The sequence below is a fragment of the Strix aluco genome, chromosome 20 (genome assembly GCF_031877795.1).
Source record: "Strix aluco isolate bStrAlu1 chromosome 20, bStrAlu1.hap1, whole genome shotgun sequence".
NCBI lineage: Eukaryota > Metazoa > Chordata > Aves > Strigiformes > Strigidae > Strix > Strix aluco.
The window spans coordinates 13604811-13625832 of NC_133950.1; the positions used below are offsets into that span (position 1 = coordinate 13604811).

A 21022-nucleotide genomic window follows, 5' to 3' on the forward strand; every position below is an offset into this window, starting at 1 on the left:
AATTGTTGTAGTGTTTGTTGGCTCCCGAGCTGAGGAGCGCGGAGAGGTGCTGCTGGCGTTCTCCGGCGACAATAAGCAGAGACTCGCTGCTGCTTCGGCCCGAGGTCCACGCTCCCAAGGGTGGGGAAGGTAAGTACAGGTTGCACTTGGCTGTGAAAACGCTGCTTGGTGTTGGCGAGGTGAGACATTCCCAACGCCACAAACGGTGTGGCAAGAGGCGCTCCCATTCCCTCGATGGGTGGTTCACCGTGGCCTCTCCCAGCTGCGCCGCGGCCGCGCTTCCTCCTTCGACGCGCTCGCTCTTCTCCCGTGGATCGGCGGTCGCTAGTTGTGCTCATCAGTAAAAAAGAGTCAAATATTGTACAATTACCCAACTTGTGTGCCTGGAGTTTGAGGTCTGGTTGAACAGGGAAGCAGCAGATGCTGCCCCTGGGAGCTCCAAGGCCCTGGCAGCCCGATGCCCTCGGAGCAAGGCTGCAGTCCCCTCTGTGACGAGCCAATCGTTTGCTTCATACTTGATCGTGTTATTTTATTTTTAAGGGTGATTTCACTATAAGAGAGGAATTGGCCAAAGGAAGCAGCAGCTCTGGAAGCTGCTGGCGCTGCTTTGCTATAGGCGAGGTGGGTTTGGGGCAGATCTAATGGGGCAAATTCTTTTCTCTTGCTACTCAAAATCCTTCACTTCAAACGTGAGACTCGCACTTGTGAGCTGGACTGTCACTCCAGTGCTTTGGTCCTGGAAAATGGCTTGGAAGCGGGCAGGGCTGTAGCGTACGTGTGTGGCCAGTGGTGGTACAACTGCCCATGAGCGTGACCTGAGAAGGGGCGGCAGTGCCCGAGCCCCCTGTATCCAGTGTCACCAGGAATCCGGTCACTGGGGGAGGGACATCAGTAACTCGAGATGTGCTGGACCAGACCACGCCGGACCAAAATAAACCTGGAGAGGTGACCAGCTTTCTCAAAGCCAAGGGTGTAAATCCAACGACTGGCCAAGAAGCCCAAATAAAAGGCCCAAGTTCAGACCCTGCCAGTGCCCGGGGCTCCTCAGAGGAGTCGCTGGTGACGCTGGGCTCCAGCAGCGTGGCCGCTGCCCCCAAGCAAGGTGTTTGGCTGCGGGTGGTTAACGCAGCAGCTGGTAGGACACAAACCCCCCGCCTCGGGGTCCTGCACAGCTCCTGCACCCCAGGATGCGGTACCGCCGCTTCCCCGCGTGCTGGCACAGGGAAGAGCTGCAGCTCTCAAACCGGTTTCATTAACGATGCCATCAGCAGTTGCATAACGAGCTCTCCCACTCCGGGAAGCGGCGTGCGTGCGTGGAGCCGTGAGCTGGTGGAGCTGGTTCCTCGCCAGCGCTCTGCATGCGCGGCACAAGCCACGGCTGCGGAGGCTTTGCGCTTAATTCTTGGCGAGGGCTGTCGGAGCGCCTCGGCGCTGTGCAGGTGTGAGCGGCTGCTGGTGCACCCTGAAAAAAATTTATTCATGGAAGAGTTGTGGTGCTTATGCATGATGTGGTTACGTGGCTTATATGAGCTGTAGCTTGGGCATAAACCACATTTATGTTTAAGTGAACCTCTATTTGTCCTCTGAGGAAGTGCTGCTCCACGGGGAATTTGTGCCTGGGAGTCCTGTACCCGCAGCAGCTCCCACACACCTGGAATTTGGTTGAATTATTGAGCTGCTCCTCGTGCAGGGCAGCCCTTGGAACAGTGTGGCCCTGGGGCCTCTGGCCATGCAGCCGCCTCGATCCCTTCCCGTTGTGCGAGGGCTGTGGTGGGTTTAGGACACCTCTCTGGATTTTTTTGGCACACGGGATTAGATTTTTTGCTCTGTTCCCATGTGGTCCTGGGCAGCAGCACAGCCCCAGCTGGGGTGAGCCAGGCGGTGTGGGCTGCTGGACCCCCACACCCCGCACAGCTCCTCCGTGAAGTGTGCAGGGAAAGGAAAATAGCTGGGACCCTTCTCAATCACCCTTAAAAGGACACCAGCTGCCTATTTCCCTGCTGCTGGCTCGGCGTTGCAGCAGCCCTCTTCCATCTGTGTTTTCCCCTACACAGGAGCTCGTTGCCAGGCTGCGTGCGATGAATCACGGGGTGCTCTCCGCAGTTACCCCCGTACGCCTGGCTTCCTCCCGGACAGGTGCCTTCCTCCCCTGCTCCCACATGTGAATGCTCACCAAGAAAAGAAAAAATGCACAATCCTCCCTGAAACTTGTGCTCTGGCCCGGAGTGATCCTTCTCCATCCCTCCTCTCCCCACTGGTGCCAGCGCAGGCAGGACATGGCAGCAGCCTGCTGCTCCTGCCAACCCCCCTGCCTTCCTTGCAGGAGCATCGGGCCGAGCCCATAAGCGGTTTGAAGTGCCTCGGATTTTCATCCAGCCCCGGTGTCTGGCTGTGGGATGGTCCTTTCCCGCTGGAGACCCTGCAGTGTGGCACTGGCCTGGCAGCTCTGGCTGCCGCGGGCTTCCCCGGTGCCGTCACTTCCCAGGCCAAGAAGTCACTCAGATTTCCATGCGTTACCGTGGGCTGTATTTATAGCTTGCTGTGCTAAAAATAAAAGCCCCAAGTGTTGGGTTCCCTGATCCCCACTTCACGTAAGGAAGGACACCCAAGAAGCCCCCCAAGAAGGTGTCTGGTGTGTGAGGGGGTGAGTGATGCCCCTGGGCTGCTCCCGTGGAGGGCTGAGAAAAGTTTATTTCTTGCAGATTGTGTAGCTGCTGCATCACTGTCTGACCTGGCACTGCTCTTGCTAAGTACAGAGCCTCGTGCAGGACTCTCATCCTACTAAAAATATTTCATTCTGTCTCATCGGGCTGGAGCTAACGGAGCCTGTGAGGGAGCGTCAGCGCTGCTGGCTGTGCAGAGCGGGTGGTGCGTTACGGAGCCCTGCACAGCTACAAGCAAAGGAGCTACCAAAATGCTCTGAAAACCATCCGGATGCGGAGCATTTGCATGTGGAGGTGCCTAAACCCGCCCCGTGCATGTGCCCAGCTCATGCTTCTCCCTTTTCCTGACTAGTTTCCGAGCGAGGCCACTTCTCAGCTCCCATGGTGTGACCGTGCAGGGCCGCCGGGGAGCTGCGATGCCCCCGGGTGTGGGCAGGGTCCCCCGGGGATGATGCGCGAGTGCAGCGTCACCAAAGACAAGGAGCTCGATGTGCCCCTTGAAGGCGACCTCCTTCTGCCCCTGCGCCCAGCACAGGGGTGAAGCCAGTCAAGGCAAGTGATTTCTAAACCTGTTTCCTTAATCTGGTTGTGTTGTGGACACAATCGAAGCCCAAGGGGGAGCGGAGCCTTGTCTGCCTGGGGTGTCCCTCCTGCTCTGCCCCAGCCCCCTCCATGCCCAGCTGCCAGCACCCCGCAGCATTCAGAGCTGACCCATGGAGGGGCTCTGGCTTCTCCTCTCCTCCTGACTCCATGGGTCTCTGTCAAATCAGTCAGGACCCCGGCGAGACGCTGTCTGGGGGGGCTGGATCTGGATGTTTTTCCCTGCATAAAGCCTTCCAGCTTTCACCAGCAGAACCCAACTGGGAATATCTGCTCCCAGCATTGTCCTCAGTCCCCCCCCACCGGCCCCCTCCTCCGCATCTCTGATGTCACTCAGAAACGAGCGTGAGTCATTCAGCAGTTGCCGTGGCGACGCCAGCGATGCTGGGGAGCGCAGCGCTGCCCCGCTCCCCCCAACCCTTCCTGGGGAGCGGAGGGGACTGAGCCCCCCGACACTGAGCCCCCGGGACGTACCATGGGCTCCCATGTCACAAGCTGCTGCCCACAGCCCCCTGCGACCCCCGAGGCTGCGAGGATGTCGACGGCTGCCACCGGTAAGTCAGTGCCGTCGGGGATTTACCCGGCTGGGGGGGGGCTTCAGCCAGGGGTCTTTGAGTGTCCGTGTGTCTCGCCCAGCAGGACAGGCAGCAGCACCCAGTGCCCCAGCCCCAGCGATACGGGGCATCCTTTGCAGCATCCCCTTCTCTCTGTGCTCCTGGAGGCCATGGGGGGGTCTCATCACCCCAATTCCCAGGACCAGCCGGGGGCTATGGGCTGCTCTGAGCCAGCTCTGGACCCCGGGGGGCAAGGGGAGCCTGGGGCAGGCACCAGCCTTGGTACACGTGGGGACCGGGGTGGTCCGGCACCACACGTGGGGGACTGGGGCCATACAGCCCCACACGCTTGGGGGGCATCCGCTCATCCTCCACCCTTATGGCCTGAGTCACTGGCACCACGCTCGCCTTGACCGGGACAGCGGGGTGACCCCTGTCACAGCAGGATGGGGCCCTCATGGCTGTATTTCAGCCCCGGGTGCTGCTCGAATCTCCTGGCTCGGACCCGTCCTGGCGCAGGGCTGCATCCCCCTGTGCAGAACCACACGCTGCCCCTGCCAACCTCCTTGGGGGCCAAAGCCTTGGGAGGGGATTTCGGGTGATACCCTGCGCTGGGAAGCCCCTGCGTGCCAAGCTCTGCAGCAGCGAGGGACAGGATGAGCACCCCAGGGCTTTAGCATCCCTGCTAGGGAGCGTGGGGACCAGGTTGGGCCCCCACCCGTCCCCCTGCCTGCTCCCGCCCGCCCGAGGCATCTGCTCACAGCCAGAGTTTGCTGCCGGTGGCTCGGAGGTGCTGGCGTGGCTGGGTTTTCTGCTCTGAGTTTTACAGTCGTCAAGTTCTTGCTGTAAATAGGACCTGGACGAGCAGGACTGAGGTGTTTCAATTACTCTGACTAATTTGTACATTAACATGTTTCTTTGGCTACAGATTTAAGAGCGTTCGAGCGCAGCATGTGCAAACTGGCAGGGACCCAAAGGGAGTGTTTGCTTTGGCACCTCTCGAGAGGCAGGGCGAGAGGGGACAGGGCTGCCAGGTGAAGGGCTCTGCCGCGGCACGGAGCCGGCAGCGAGGTGAAGCGGGAGCTGCATCCCACCAGAATAGCGGGAACTAAAAATACTGGCTGGGGATGAGTCGAAATGCAGTGGGAAGCCACTGCCCGCCTCTCACCAGACCCCGCTGTGGTGGAATTAGAGGAGCTTTAATTTGGTTTTGAGGCAGTTTCTGCTCTTTAGAAGCTCTCTGGGTGGAAGCCTCGCACATCAGAGTCACCTGGGGTGCGTTGCGGTGCTGCTTCCTCAGCCCAGGGCCGTGCGGTTTATATTTACGGAGGGGGAAGCCTTAAAATCCAGAAATGACAGGCCTTTCCTCAAAATACCCCCTGTATCTTGAGACCATAACGCAAACCTGCCGCAGGGAAAGGGAAACGCCTGGGTCAGGTACATCCCTCCTGTGTCTGGGTGGAAGAGGTGATTTTCCAGGACCCGGCAGGCAGCTTTTGCCTTTGTGCATCCCCTGGGGGATCTGGAACAAGGCGGCCCCGGTTTTGTTCCCACACGATCGCCTCCCTCGGTGCAACGAATGTAAAACGTTTCCGTGATATAGCGATGTTGTAACACGTTTTTTGGAGAAGGTTGGCTGGAGTCTGCTCTTAATTCCCAAAGGTAACACTGAGAAGTGGTTCAGGGTGTTGGTTTTGAGCATAACTCCTGTACTGGGCTTGCGTGGCCAAGTTTTGGTAGTGGCAGGGCTACTGGGGTGGCTTCTGTGAGAAGCTGCTAGAAGTTTCCCCTCTGTCCGACGCAGCTGATGCCAGCTGGCTCCGAGATGGATCCGCCACTGGCCAAGGCCAAGGCCATGAGCGATGGTGGTAGCGCCTCTGGGACAGTGTTGTTAAGAAGAGGGAAAAACAAACTCCACAATAGAAGCTGCAGCTGGAGAGAGGAGTGAGAATATGTGAGAGGAACAACTCTGCAGCCACCAAGGTTGGTGAAGAAGGAGGGGGAGGAGGTGCTCCAGGCACTGGAGCAGAGGTTCCTCTGCAGCCTGTGATGAAGATCATGGTGAGGCAGCTGTGCCCTGCAGCCTGTGGGGGTCCACGGGGGAGCAGAGACCCAGCTGCAGCCCGTGGGGGACCCCACACTGGAGCAGGGGGATGCCCGAGGGAGGCTGTGACCCCGTGGGAAGCCCCCGCTGGAGCAGGTTTGCTGGCAGGAGCTGTGACCCTGCGGGGGAGCCACACTGGAGCAGTCCAGGAAGAGCTGCAGTTCGTGGGAAGGCCCCACGCTGGAGCAGTTCGTTCAGAACTGTCTCCCGTGGGAGGGACCCCGCACTGGAGCTGGGGAACAGAGTGAGGAGGAAGGAGCAGCAGAGACAGCGTGTGATGAACTGACCACAACCCCCATTCCCCTGCGCCGCCTGTGAGGGAGAGAAATCAGGAGTAAAGTCAAGCCCAGGAATAAGGAAAGGGTGAAGGGAAGGTGTTTAAAGATTCAGTTTTATTTCTCATTATCCTACTCTGATTTGATTGGTAACAAATTAAATTAATTTTTCCCCAAGCCAAGTCTGTTTTGCCTGTGACAGTAATTGCTGAGTGATCTCTCCCTGTCCTTATCTCAACCCACAAGCCTTTGGTTACATTTTCTCTCCCCCATCCAGCTGAGGTGGGGAGCGACAGAGCGGCTTTGGGGGGACCCCGGCACCCACCGCAACCCCACCTCGGCACACCGGTAGAGAGGAGGGTTATGCGATGTTTTGCTGGAAGTCAGGTTATCGGAGCGCCAGGGCTTTGTACTGCTCTGGCCACAAACCCAACGGCATTTATTGGGATGAAGATGCTGAGTATGTTCAACCTTGCTCTCGGCTATCGCAACTCGCAAAGCGCAGCCAGGAGCAGGGGCAGATGTTGCATTTTGGAATTCAATTAGATTCTTTTTCGTCTTCATTTCTTCTGCCTTTCAATTATTCATTGTTTTCCAATCATGTTTAAATAGTGGTGAAAAAGCTGGAGATAAGACATTCTCTTTGCATAGTTATACGTTTGTGGTAAATACAGTTTTACTTTCCAAAGTGTCCTTAGGAAAAAAGTGCATTTTAAAAAGAAATCATCTGGGTAAAGCAGATCAGCAGTTCCCAATGAAATTGATTTCTGCCTGAACACTACGCAAATATGGCTGCTAAAAAGGGTTTAATGAATATAAAGATACACGGAAATATAGAAATTAATTAGATCATGGCAACACTCAAAAACCTTTCAGCGCTCGCCCAGCCAGTCCCTGGGGTCTCCCTGGTTGAGGTTGCTCAAGGAAGGATGAGGGATAGGGAAGGCACGCTGGGACCAAACCTCCTCTTATGGAAGTCTCTCTGGATAAACCTGGAGGGCTGTAAATGCTATTGACCCGTCATCCTCCTAAATATAGTCCAGAGATTTTAAAAATAAATAATCTTATAGATAAAAATATCTCACTAAAACCCCTCCTATAATTAATGCAGGCACTTAAAACCCACCACCAGCGCCGTAATTGCTGCAGCTACCCGCAAGCCCAGCGAGGGACCATCCCGCTCCTCGCAGCCGGCAAGGGAAGCTCTGGCTTCCAGCGAGCCACCAGCCGGGCAGGGCGAGCTGCCACCCCTCCCTCTGCCAGCTCTTCCCCCTGGCAATAACCGAGTCATTCATTAATGTTTGCACAGCCCTTTGAAGATAAGTGCTGAATAGAAGTATTATTTCAAATGCAATGGGGATCGTCCTCACACCGTGCGCCCCAGCCGGGGAGAAGCCCCTCTCTGCCAGGAGCAGAGCGGCCAGTGGTCCCTTCCCCGGCTCCTTTGCCCCCCGCAGCAGCACGGTCCCGGGGCTCGGAGGGGCAGGAGCAATCCCGGGGCTCCGAGGGGCAAGAGCAGCCTCAGAGCAGCCCCACGAGCTGCCGGCGAAGCCCAGGCAAGGCCCAGGCAGGCGGAGGTGTGAAGCGGTACTTCCCCCGGCATCACTTGATACACATCAAATATTTTAAGCAAGGGGAAGAGAAAGAAATCTGAATAACTTGTTGCACTCATCAGCATAATAGCCAAATTGCATGCACGTTGCCTTTAAAATAACATGAATGCCTGAATGAAATAGTCCTCCTATCTGTAGGACTTAATTTGTTTTCTTTATTTACATGAAAAATATTGCCTGTTGCAGGTGGTTCCCCAGTGCACAAGGCCATGCCACTGCATATTCCTCATGAGTTCCAGAACTGGGTATAAGTAATTACTGACAACGGCATTATGCCGTAGAAACCGTTCCCGTGGTGTTGGTAATCGCGCTGAGGTGACTGTTCTATTACTAAGAATAATATCCTGCTCTCTCCTCCTCAAGGCTGGCTGCATGATGAACTGTCATAGGAAACTATTTTGTACAAGGGAGAAAAAGACATTTTGAGCTGTCAGAGCCTCAACTGAATGAGGAGTCTGCCAGCCCCCCCCCCCCCCTCACCCTCGCGTTATGGTACCCCAGCTCCATTTGCTCAGGCGATATTTTAAATGTCTTTTTGACCACATCTCTTTCTCCTTAGTGAATTTCTAGTGAGATGCAACTTCTTTTGAACTTTGTAGTATGTGCTGGGGTACGCCAAAGCCTGCTGGCATGGAGGAGATAGAGCTCTCACCACAGCCAGCCTGCAGCGGCGGTACCAGCTGGGGATATCAAGTGCTCAGACTGGGGCAAACGAGGCCCTGCAGAACTTACAAGCACAGGGAAGCAGATACAACAATATTCAAAATTAGTCCAGGGCTGAAAATAGAGCCATAAGGAGAGGGCTGCAGGCAGCCTGGGCTGTGAGTGCGCACAAGCTGCTCCTTGCCGCTCTGCCGGGGCCGTCCTCAGCACTTTTGACCATCACAGAAATTTTGCAAGGATAAGAGGAAAAAATTCCTGTTGATTCATTTGACTGTCATCTCCTGCTGCTCCCGCAAGCACAGGCAGGAGCTGTTGAGCAAGACTGAAGGCAAAGAGCCTTTTCTCAGGTAGAGCCACCCACCTTCATACGCTGCTGAAGAGGAGGGGTGGATCAGCAAGCTCTCCCCCAGAAATGCTAATGAGGGGCAGCTCAGCCCCGACCCATTTTAGACTGGCTCTTAGGAAGTATTTCTTTGCAGAAGGGGTTGTTGGGCGTTGGAATGGGCTGCCCAGGGCAGGGGGGGAGTCCCCATCCCTGGAGGGGTTGAAGAGTCGGGTTGACCCAGCGCTGAGGGATCTGGTGGAGTTGGGAACGGTCAGGGTGAGGTTCATGGTTGGACCGGAGGATCTTCAAGGGCTTTTCCAACCGAGAGGATTCTGTGATTTGGGTTAGAAACCAGCCAAAGGGAAGAGGAAGGCTGTATGCACCGGACCAGAGTGGTTTCTTCTTGTTTGCTCCGTGGTGGTGCCACCTGGCGCAACCCCACCCTCACAGTGTTTATGCTGCGGGACCGGGGTACAGTCACACGTGCCTGATCGTGGGCAGTGGTTGAGGAGCTGGTGGAGGGAAAGGCTCGCTCTCCTGCTAATAGCTGTTCTTTTCCTGGGGAGAGGAAGAAAGGAGGTGAAAGACGGGAAACCACCACTCTGGAAAGTGTGGTGAGTCCTAATGGAGCGAAGTAAATGAAGCAGAAATCAGGCTGCCCAGCGCGCCAAAATTCCCAAGTCAGAGGACCCTCGCCCTGCTTTTTTTTGCTGATTTTCACACTAAGAGCATTATGTGATGGGTAGAGACATCGCACAGAGTCCTCCGTCTCCATGAACTGCTGCAGGGAGACAGTGAAGCATGGGCTTTCATGCTCTCTTTGGCAGAGGCATGTTTTCCTTCATCTAACAGTGCTTTTTGTAACGCTGAGGGAGAATCCCGACTCCCTGCTGGCCTTTCCAGCTGGAAGGTGCCACCGACAGGTCAGCTCTCACTTTCTCTGTATATCCAGGAGGTATCTCCACCCCATACGATCCCAGTGCACGGCATGTTTATATTTCTACAGGCTATATATTTTCTTACAATATAAAATTAGATCTGATGTCCTTGGGATGACAAGGGACTGATACTCTTATTCTACGTGAAGTCTCCCATATTGATCAACGAAACATGGGGGGAAAAAACAAAATCCCAGGCATTCTTCCAGTGTGGCAGAAAACAAGCACATCGGTTTAGCTCTGTTATATGTAACAGGTGTCGTGTTTGAATATGGTAATTTCTCAAAGGTATTGCCTCCTAGTAATTAATCTCAGAGTTCTGCTGGAAGACAAGTTGCGCAGTGTTTGTCAGTTCACATGTACACCCACTCGGAATGGTTAAGGAATCCAGGAGACTAATAGGAAAATTATTTCACATATGAAAAGCAATGTATTAACATTTTCCAGAAGAAAAGCCTTGAAGCTTGTTTAGCAGTGGAGTACAGGAAAGAAACAAGTGGTACGCAAATTAAAGATGAATTTGCTGCTACTGGATATGGGAGAGTCATTTGCTTCCTCATGGAAAAAGCAAACACGTTTGGCAATCCACTGATGACCCTCCCATTTTAAATGCAAGCTTTTTATCTCCAGGACAATTTTGAGGACGCTGCTGTGGGATGGTGCTGAGTTCTTGACAAACCACTTCATCATCCTCTACAAAGTTTCCCCAAACATCCATTTCAGCTTCCACTTAAGGACACACAAATGCCCTAGGTAGCAGAGTTTCAGGGAAGAAGTTCACATCAGACTGGGTGTGATGCAGAAACGCAGCTCTGGAGGACAGCGCTGTGTGAGGGAAAGGGGTAGAACACGAGGTAATTCTAAGGCTGGGATCCTATGTGCGGCAGAAGCCTGTAAAAAGAGAACAGTCTCCTGACCACGAGACTTCCCCTTATGCTTTTTCTCCACAATGTTCTTTTTTGTGAGCCAAACTTTTCCACTTTTTTAGTCTGAGAGTTTCAGGGGTCCAGGTAATACTGGCTTGGCTTTGCAAGAGTAGTCTGCCACTCTCTTAAAACATATTTTAATCCTAAATGATTCTGATAAGTTTAACAACTGCATCGATTCTTTACCTCTAGCAAAAATGTGTCAGAGGAAGAAGTAGGTCAGTTTTCTCCCGGTTGCACCTTCATCCTCGTATACAGGTCACCTGCTCTAGGAGTCAAAGGGCCATTCTGTTTCTGCAGTCCATTTAATGCCTGATCTGCCACATAAATTAAAACATTCTTCTCGAATTTAAAGGGATTTGGATTGGGCCTTAATGTTTAATCTAAAAACAAGAGCAGCTTGTTATAATGATAACGTCACAAAACGACAGCCTGGCAAAACTGTATTGAAAGCCAAACTCTGCCAACAGAGATTATAAAACAATTAGCAAGTTGTTTGCAAAGGACATCTACTTTAATTGCCTACAACCTTGCAATATGGAAGAAGGATAGAGGCTGGAATAACCTTTGAACGCCAGATCGTATTTCCTGATGACATGAAGCAGAATGCCCTCCGCTTGCACTTTGAAAAGATATAGGGAAATAAATGTTGAATCTTAAGATAGACCCAAATTAATCTTTAATGATTTTGAAACATTTATGTAATCTACCAGTTACATGCAGCAAAAGATAATTTATGAGAATCATAACAAAGAAAATTAGGTAGAATAAGGTCAGTCTGCTATCACTGTTGCGCAGCTAAACTTATCACGTTTTCAGTAGCTGGATATTAAGATAATTCATCTATCCAGCACAGGCATTAAAGGCTCAAAGCTCCCTTCACTTAATCATGTAGCTTCACTTTTCAGATGAGCCCCAAAACTCACTTGTCAAGCGAGTGAATCTGCAGGATGTGGTTCTGGTCACAAAGGCAGTGCAGCACGGGGCGGGATGAGCCCGAGAGGCTCTCTGGGAGGGCGGCAGAACACCGGCCTCTGGCCAACGGCTCGTGGACAACAGTGTCTGACTGCAGCCAGCACAACGGCCTTGGGGTGATTGTGACAGTCCAGCTGCACCCAGCAAAGAACAGTCAACACGTGATACCCGTCAGACATTCTTGCTGTTATCTATGGGTCGTGACAAAAACCGGGTGAAGTTGTTCTCTATTTGCTAAGAAACACCCAAGATGCATAAGCCAGGCTTCTGCGTGAAAACTGACATCCTTTGATTGTGAGAAGATATTAACACATCGAGTCTTGGGGGAAATCACTTCTAAAAACCTCAAGAAAAGTATCGCTGATTATCAACCAATGTTTTGTCAAGTATGGCTGGCAGCAGAGATCTCAACCCTTCATGTGATTAAGCAAACATCTGATTTTACTACAGTGGACTTTATTGTACCTAAAGTTTTCCACAGCTAGTGATTTACAAACAAGAGACAAAGATTTTTTGGCACTTCTGTGCTTCCCTGCGTTAGAGCGGAAGCCCCAGTGAAGATGACATCGGGTGGTGACGGTGTGAAGAGGCACACCAGGCTGCCAGCGCCAGGACAACGGGCTGGCGGTGGCGTTGCTCAGCCGCCACCAGTCCCTGCAACCCCCCATCCCGCCATTCTACCTGCGAGCGGGTTCTGACCCGCGCAAACCCCGTGTGTCTCCGGACTGCGGGTTACGAGGCCCAGGACACGCCTCACAGATCCGCAACACGGGTGGGGGAAGCGGCTCAAGCCACTCTCGTTGTTCACCCCAATTTTAACCAGAAAGGCTCCTTCTCCATCACAATTCCCTCATGGCTGACCCCGGTGCTTGGAAACCGTAGCCAGGGCCAGGAAAGCCGCAGCACGGGGTCACCACGCGGGGAGGGGGCTGGACTCCCTCCCTCGCAAGGGGGAAGCCCCCGCGGCCTGAGCAGGCCTGAGGCCTCTGTGCCTCCCGCGGGGCGCTGAAGGCTCACCCCGGCCCCCCCGGGGAGCTCCGCGCAACGGGACCCGACGCACGGGCCGGGCCGGGGCTCCCACAGCCGCGGGGCTCCCACAGCCGCGAGGCTCCCACAGCCGCGCGGTTCCGCGCTGCCCGGCGGGGCCGTGAGGGAGGAGAAGGGCTCCCCGCGCCGCGCGGGCCGGTCCCCGTCCCCCTGGCAACGGTTGCCTAGCGAGGGCCGCAGGCGGCCGAGCCCCGCGCCTGCGCACTGCAGCACCTCACCCCCCCCCCCCCAACCTCGGCCGGCGCGCCGGCTCCGGGCCTGGCGGCGCGCGCGGGCGCGGGCCCCGCCCCTTTTCCCGCCGAGCGCGCGCGCCCCGGCCGGCCGGGAGAGGAGGAGGAGGAGAGAGGGGCAGAGGGAGAGAGGGCGCGCGCGCGCGCGAGGCGGGCGCATGCGCGCGCGCGCGGTCCCGAGCGTTGGCAGCCCCGGCCCGACGGCGGCGGCGGCAGCGGCGGCGGCTCCTTCCCGCCCCGGCCGCCCTCCTGCACCGGCCCCGGCCCGCCGAGCCTCCCCCCGCCTCTCGGCGCGCTCGCCGGGGGGGCCCCGGGCGGTGCCTTCCCCCGCCCGCCAGCCCCGGGGATGAGGCAGCGGTAGCGCGGAAAGGTGAGGCGGCGGGGCCTGTAGGCCGCGGCGGGCGGGCGTGAGGCGGGGGGAGGCAGCGGCGGGGGCTCGGCCGTTCCCGTCTGCGGAGCAGCCTCCCGGCGCCGGGTGGGCTGCGCCCCTCTCCCTCCTCCTCCTCCTCCTCCTCCTCCCTCTCCTCCTCCTCCTCCTCCTCCTCCTCCTCCCGGGTGGGGGCGGGGATGCGGGCTGGGCCGCGGCGGGGAGGGGGAGCCGCCGTCCCCCCTGACCTCCTCCGGCGGGGCGAGCGGTGCGGGGCGGCGCGGGGATGGGGGTGCGGGCGAGAAACCTCTGCTGCTTCTCCCGGCCGAGGCGAGGGAAGGAGCCCCAGGTGCTGCCCCGGGCCTGCCCCTGCCCCCGGCGCGGCCCCGCGGGGCGGGGGCGGTGCGGGCGGGGGCCGCGGTACCTGCCCGCATTGTTCGGCTGCCAGACGGGGGGGGGATGGCGGTGTCGGGGGGGGTGCGCTGGGAGGGAGCGCCCCAGCCTTCCTTTATTGCCGCGGTCGGGCAGGTGATGGGGCTGCGCCTTTCTTCTCTGGCGAACGGCAGCTTGGAGCCTCGGCGAAGGGTTTTCTGTGAGCAGATCCGTGGCTTTCACAAAAAGGGATGCTCGCTCTGCGCTCGGATGTCTTTTGATTTCCGAGTGGATTTTGAATTGCTAAAGAAGCCCTGCCGATGAAAACCCTGAAGGATGCCGGGCCTGTGGTGTGCAGCCCACCGTATTGTGCCCGGTAGAATGCGTGCTGGCCAACTCCTCTTCTGGGCGGTTTTCAAATTGCCGTGGGAGCCATGGCTTGTGTAAAAGTCCGCTGTCTTTTGTTTTTGTTTCAGATGGTGGATGTTGATGTTTGTGCGAGTGGAGATAGTACCAGAAGAAAAATGGATGCCCTAACAGATAGTGCAGTTGAGATTGTCCCTTTGGAGCTCTATGATTCAGCCAGAGCAAAAATAGCTGCTAATCTACAATGGATCTGTGCTAAAGCCTACGGAATAGGTAAGATCACTCTTTATCAGGAAGTCATTCTTCGTTCTTGCTTTCTCTGTCTCCCTTGCCATTCTAGAAGTAATTAAATTTGGCTTAAATCACATTTTTAATATCAATAATATGACACTGTTCTCTTGTAATATTATACGTCTCGTGGTACCTTCGACAGGAATAATGCAACTATATGAGATGCCCTGAATCAGCAAACCTAATGGTGAATGCTCCCAGATTGTACTTGTGAAGAATGCATACCTCAAAATGTTTAAATCCTCTTTTTAGCTAAGCAGACTTTCTTCCACAGAACTGTATGTCACTGCTTGCAGGCCCCGAATCCCTCCAGACTGGGAAGGCTTAGTCTAGTCTTGGCCAACAGATGCTAGAACCTCTTAAACCTTTAGTGTACTCAGTTAGGACTCTCTTTTTTTTTTTTTCAGATTGTGGGTTTGGTTTCAAAATGAACTAAAAAGCAATCCATTTATGATCAGCACTGTTCTTTTATATAAAAGAAATGTTGAATGAGCAGGTGCAGTTTATCTGCATTCTGTGACATTAAGCATCAAGTTGGAGGTGATAGAGGAGTTCTTCCTTCCCTGATGTTGTCATAAACCTTTCCAGTCAAATATGGAAAAATAAAGATTCTTGGAGTATCACTTGTACAGTATTTTCCTGGCATGTACTGAAATTTGCTTTTTTATTTTGAACTAGATCTACCTGTCTATTCTGAATTACTGTTACTAGACACATCTTGAATTTAAGTAACTTCATTATGAAGAAGTATGATGGAATGCTTGTGGTTTTGGTTTATCCAGAACAAAACATATAACAAAAACATGTACAGAATCTTGTTTTGGAAAATGAGGTAGCCCTGTTAATCTAAGTCTAATTCGCCGAACTCATAATATGCTTAATGGATTAGCACTAGCTTACTTTGTGACAAGGCTGAAGAAAAGCAGCCCATTCCTGCAGTTAAATATTAATCCTTGTTGGAATATTTTTCTAAATTATTTTTCATTTTCAATATTTCCAGGTCTGTCAGTGTTCTCATCATCTTAATGATTGTGGGGAAAATAGAAAATCGTGGGTTTATAATGTTTAATATTAGTGAAGGTATTTCATTGCAAGCAATAAGAGACAAACCCATTTATCAGATGATGTTTAAAAAATGTGGGAATTTTGGGAGGGTTAGTAAAACATTGATAAGTTAAGAGCTGAACAGGTATTTCCACATATAAATATTTTCTAGTTGCTGGAATTATTTGTAATGTTTCCTGAAGACTTTTTAGTGATCATAGATAAAATGGATATTCCAGATATGGAGACGCACTATTTATATTATGACTTTGTTTCAAAAGAAAGCTAATCCTAAATTAGAATGGACTGGCATGGATCCTGTGCTGCAGAGAAAGCTTTATGGCCTCGTGTTTCTTGGTAGTGTCTTCTGGGGCTCTGGAGCTCAGGGTTGTGTCTGTCTGCCTTGGACCAGTTAACTGGTTAACAGCAAGTCTGTTTATGCACTTGACAACTCGGACTTATATTGAAAAAGTATTTGGCTTTCCTTTTGACTAAAAGCTAAAAGGAAACCCACCTTTCATAATGACAATGATGTGATGCACAGTGTTTGCCAGTTCTTCTGCTGGCATGTAGGCTTGTTCAGATTACATTTTAATAGAAGTTAAATGCCATGAACAGTAGGAAAAAATGTTTTTACTGGGGCTTTTGATGGTGTGTTGTTGGTTATTTCCAGTGAGGTTTTGTGTGTGTGTGTCTTTGCAGGACCATGGTCCGTGGAAACTTAGTTTGATTTTTGAAATGGCTCCTACAAGGCGTTGTCACGTGCTGACCATTACTTCTGGAACAGCATTGCAAAATATTTAGAAATGTATAAGCCTCTTTAATTCATAGAGAGATGGCTTTAAAAAGGTTTCCTCTGTGATTATTGTTTTGAATAATATTCGAACTTAATACATTACTTGTCATTTCTCAGGGTTTTCTTTTTGTGTTAAGGTATTGGGTGTTATGCAGTGGGTCTTGGGCAGCTACCAAGCAATTGTGATTTGTTATATAAAATGTCACAAGGTGGATGAAAGTTGGGGGGGGAGCTTTTTTGTTATTTTGGACTTAGTTCTGGTTAATTTGGTGGAAAAATGCTTCTCTGTTTATAATATTAACACACTGTCTTTTGTTCTGAAGTAATTTTTATCTGATATGGTTTCTGTAATTGCCTTCGAGTGGCTAAATAGAGAGTGTTTTTCTGAAATGTTAGATTTGGAATTGGCACTTATGAATTGACATAATTTTGTGCCTTAGTCTTTCAAATGCCGGTGCATATCCTGAATTTCATTTTCATCTGAGTAAGGCTAAGCTCATGCTGAAGTGTGGGAATAGTCAAGAACAGGAATTTGATTCTCGTGGAGACTGTTACTAAAAGTCATTCATCACTGCAGGTTTTACCTGAAACTGTTTTCTATTTACTGTTAAAGGATATTTGAATTCTCCACATCTAAGCTGGCATCTAAGTAGGAAAAGTCTTCATCCTTTCTTTTTTTTCTCAAGGACAAATTACTGAGAGCATGCATGACACATAATTTGGAGTTGAAGTCTAGTTTGGGCTTTGTTTCATTTGATGATGCATTCCTCCTTTTTTCCCTTCTGGCAACGAAAAGAATTTTGGTAGCCAAACAACTGAGCGCAGCTACCTGTCTCTTCACACAAATACTGCTAGTGAGACAGCCCCTCTTCTTGCGTAGGAATTGGGCTGAAGGATTTGTTTCTGGAAGCCCGCAGCTCCTCCTCGCTGCCTGTGGTGGCTGCTTGCTTGGCACAGATGGACTCCAGAGAGGTCGTACAACCGTTTGTCCGAATTCCAGAAGACAGAGGGGAAAGATGTTGTGAAGGAAAGTGTTTCACCATTCAGTGTCATCTGTCCCCTCAAATACATCTGAGAGTACTCACATAGGTCGCTCCAAAAGTCTGTGCACAAACATCTGGAAACATTTACACTTGAAAGATTATAAAGTCCATTTAGCTGAGACAGTAGTTTGAGGGAATGGAATTTGATTAGGAGAGAATTATCTTCTTCATCAGCAAAGTTTGATGAGAACTAAATGTGCACTTTAAGGAATTCTACTAGCAGTGTGAAAATATAATTCATATTGTTTAAGTGGCTGAGGAGCAAGGGTGCCACTGAGTTTGTGTAACAGTAGTTCACAGGAGGTGAGCGTGGGAGGTTTAGGGAGGCTTGGCAAGCTGTCCGGGGGAGAGATCGCTTTTTCACAGTCGATGGAATGAACCAAATTGCCAGGCAGCGGCAGGGCCACGCGCGGCACAAAGCCGAGCAGAGGGATGTGGACCTGGTCCTTCAGCACTGCTGTCCCCTCGGGCTCTGAGCAGCAGCAGTCAGAATGAAACACTGGTACAACCTGGGAAAATGCACAATGGCAGTGAAAAGTTTTGATTTCTCAGCAGATGTAGTTAGCGTAGAAATGACGTTTTCCATCATCACCGTTATAATGTCAAAATTTAGATATGGAAGGAGTACGTGGAAGTTTCTCAGCGTTGCAGCTTGCAAGTGGGTTGTTTGCAACCCTTTCCATAAAAAATGTCATTGCTTCTTTAAAACAGTTTGTAAAATTTGTATTTTTCAAAATGGACTTGGTGGGCTTTACTTATTTATTAGGGCTGGGAGCTTTACATAGTTTCCAGACTTAATGCTAACATCAGCCTGAGACCTTTGGCAAGATACAGGCAGGAAAGCCAAGGACTAATGTAATGCGTTGTAGGGGAAATGCAAGTTATGGCTTTTTTAGGTCTCTGAAGTACTTAATGCTTACCTGTCAAATAGGGTTTTCCAGTACTGTAATAGCTACCCACAGTCACCCGTTGGTAGTGGCAGTGTGAGCATATTTCCTGGCCTAAATCCCTGGGTTCTCTGCTTCTGTTTGTCAGCTTTCTTCTCAGGTCCATAGCAAAAATGTTTTTAAGCAAGCTGTTGTGTTTTGCAAATATTCAATAGTTAAACATTTATTTCTTTAATAACGCCCGTTTCATAAACACTGAATATTACTTGTGTGAAGTTTACACGGGTGAAGAATTCGATAATTATTATTTTGTCTCTTCTGCCTCATCCAGGTTTGTGGCTTTATGCTTGATCAAAAGATATGATAATGAGTGCAGTCACTCTCACTAGCAGTATAAGAGGTCTTTAGCTTTTTTTTTTTTCCTGCCTGTTGTATGTAAATTTTCATATGTAATATGATAGAGCACTTACGGAGTTTATAATACAGTTGCCTAATGAGAGCCAACAATGAATGTTTTTATTGTAATGCAGGTGGTCTTAGCTGCTGAGAACATGTAGCTTCTGCTCATGATCTGCAGCGTAGAGGACATCCATCCGGTACTAAATAATTCTGTGAACAGATACTGATACTAATGAAATCCTGCTCAGAATGTGAATAAGCTTCGTTCTGTTTACCATGATGCTTTGGCTCTCTTTCCATGTGAAACCAGTTCTTCATGCTTCTGGAGGTAAAATAAGATGTGGGGTGTATCCACTTCTCCAGTTCAAGGGATAAGTAAATTTGCTCAGGTTGCTGTATTTTTCTTTACCAAATTGTAATCAGGTAGTCATCTCTGAACAGGTTTTTGTAAGTGAAATGATAAAGAAATGGTCCCTACCCTAAAGTGAGGAGAGTCTGGAAATAATTGTCTCTCTGATGGTTGTTACAAGTGAAGCTGTTTTTGTAATCTGCTAAACTATGTTGTACACAATGATTTATACTTACAACTGACTGTTTTTTGAGAGATTAGAACTCACTGATATGATGGAACAGACCAAAAGGATTGCTTCATGAGAAACTATGATGGTTTATTTTTGAGTCCTTCATCTCTTTTATGAAAGTAGCTGGTAGAGGTATCTCTGCAGTAGGCTCAGTGGGGCAAGAACACTTAAGAGTTTATGCCCTTGAAACTTTGAAAAAATTTGTTATTACTTTGATTTTGTAAGAGTAGGAAATAGCAAAAAAGAGCATTTTTGTTCTATAATAAGCTGACCACAGGCAACTAAGTAACATGGTATAAAATTCACATAAAATCCATGTGTAAAAGAGGTCCAGTCAACTCTGATAGTGTAGTGGGGTAAACTCTTCAACAATTCTTGATAGAAAACTTAGGACAAAGTGAACTAATGATGTGTGCCTTCACAGATCTGATTATCAGGTTACGTGTCATTGGTTTTAAGTTACTATAAAAACACTGGTAGTTCTTAAGCTTTATGTCTTTTGAACGCCTCAGTTTATTTAAAACTGGCAACTGTGAAGCTTATGTTGAAGTGGATGCTAACATTTTCCTTGGGTAACAACTCAGAACATACATTAGAAAAAACAAGGTGTTTGCAAGCTTTTCAATAACATGTAATAGTAACATTAAAGTGACTTCTTTTTGGAATTAACATGGTACTGGAGACTTTTTTATAAGCAAAAAAAAAAGGACATGGTTTAATTGGTTTTTGGTTTGCTTTGGTATGATTTGTTAAACTGCTCGAGCAGAAATTTTTGTAGCTATAGCTTAGAAGTTAATTGCTCAGAAGTTAATTTTTCATGTTGATTTTTCTGAACTCCAAAGCATAAATGTGTAAAAATACACGTTTTAATGAACAGAATTTTTCTAAAATCTAAGTTCTGTTATAGGTCATGAAAGTAAGGTGTTGGAAAAGATGCTTATAGAAACTGGGACTTGGAAAGACTGGGACATTTTCTTCAAAAAGAGCACTGACACATTCTGCAGTGAGGCAAGCAAAAAGCATATGACATGTTTGGAGTTCGCCCGATCCATAAAAACTGAGGAGAAGAGCCATCCATGATACTGGTGGCTACTTGTGTATCCATAAGTGTGTTATTGAAATCAGCATTAGGTTAACTCTGGTGTATAATTGTTCTCAATCTGACAACATAGTTCTGAGATTTTTGGCTGCGTGGTAAGTTTGACATATTTAAGGGGGTTTTGGAGAATGAGCAGACCTGGGTACTGTGTTTTCTGTGGCGTTATACTACGGATAAGAATAATTAGCAGAGATGTGCAAGACAGGATGGGGCTCTTACGTGGTATCTCACAAATAGAGCACTTTTTTTGTCTGTGGCTGTCTAGGAAGGCTGTGTTACTCTGAGATAATTGCATTGTGTACAGGACATCTACAACTATGGTATTTGGGAGTTTCTCAGTGTTACATACTTACAAAGCATCCTTTTTGCGTTACAGTTTTTCTGCCATTTATTTCTCATTTATTGGTGCCTGCCATGTGGATAGTACGATTATGTCTGGTATGAAGTAAATTTGAATTAAATAATAAAGTTAATATTATACCTCTTGAGCTTTGATGTGGTTTTTATATCTTAAAACTTCTGTGGGCCTTTAGTCGGGACATCAAATTAGTTACAAAACTGTACCTTTCTGTCACAGATAGGCGAGTTTAGCTGGCAAAAGTGTTACATACACAAATGTAGAAAATAAAATTGGGCAAGTGTTTGCAGTGAAATAAATTGCAGTTATGGGAGGATTAATGTTTATGAATAACTTCTTATGATAGTATGCAAATTATTAATCCTGGTACTAGAAGTTATTCCCCCCGCCCCAGTATCTTTAATCCTGGTCAATTCAAGTCCATTCAGTCCTTAAGCAATTATATGGAGATCAGAAGCATGAAGTTAGAGGGTTCCTCAATATAGAAGAGAAGTATTTCGGATCTT

At 50.0% G+C, this 21022-nt stretch overlaps 1 protein-coding gene across 3 annotated transcripts in view; it reads left to right on the forward strand.

The window, feature by feature from the left end:
• Positions 1-13125: 13125 nt before the first annotated feature.
• The window catches only part of CAMSAP1 (calmodulin regulated spectrin associated protein 1), a 28550-nt gene continuing 20653 nt past the window's right edge, over positions 13126-21022 (forward strand). For all 3 annotated transcript variants that reach the window (XM_074846115.1, XM_074846117.1, XM_074846116.1), the window contains exons 1-2: positions 13126-13283; positions 14129-14291. In XM_074846115.1, coding sequence (XP_074702216.1) covers positions 14129-14291 — 163 coding nt within the window. In that variant the 5' untranslated portion in view covers positions 13126-13283. The remainder of the gene's footprint in view (positions 13284-14128; positions 14292-21022) is intronic.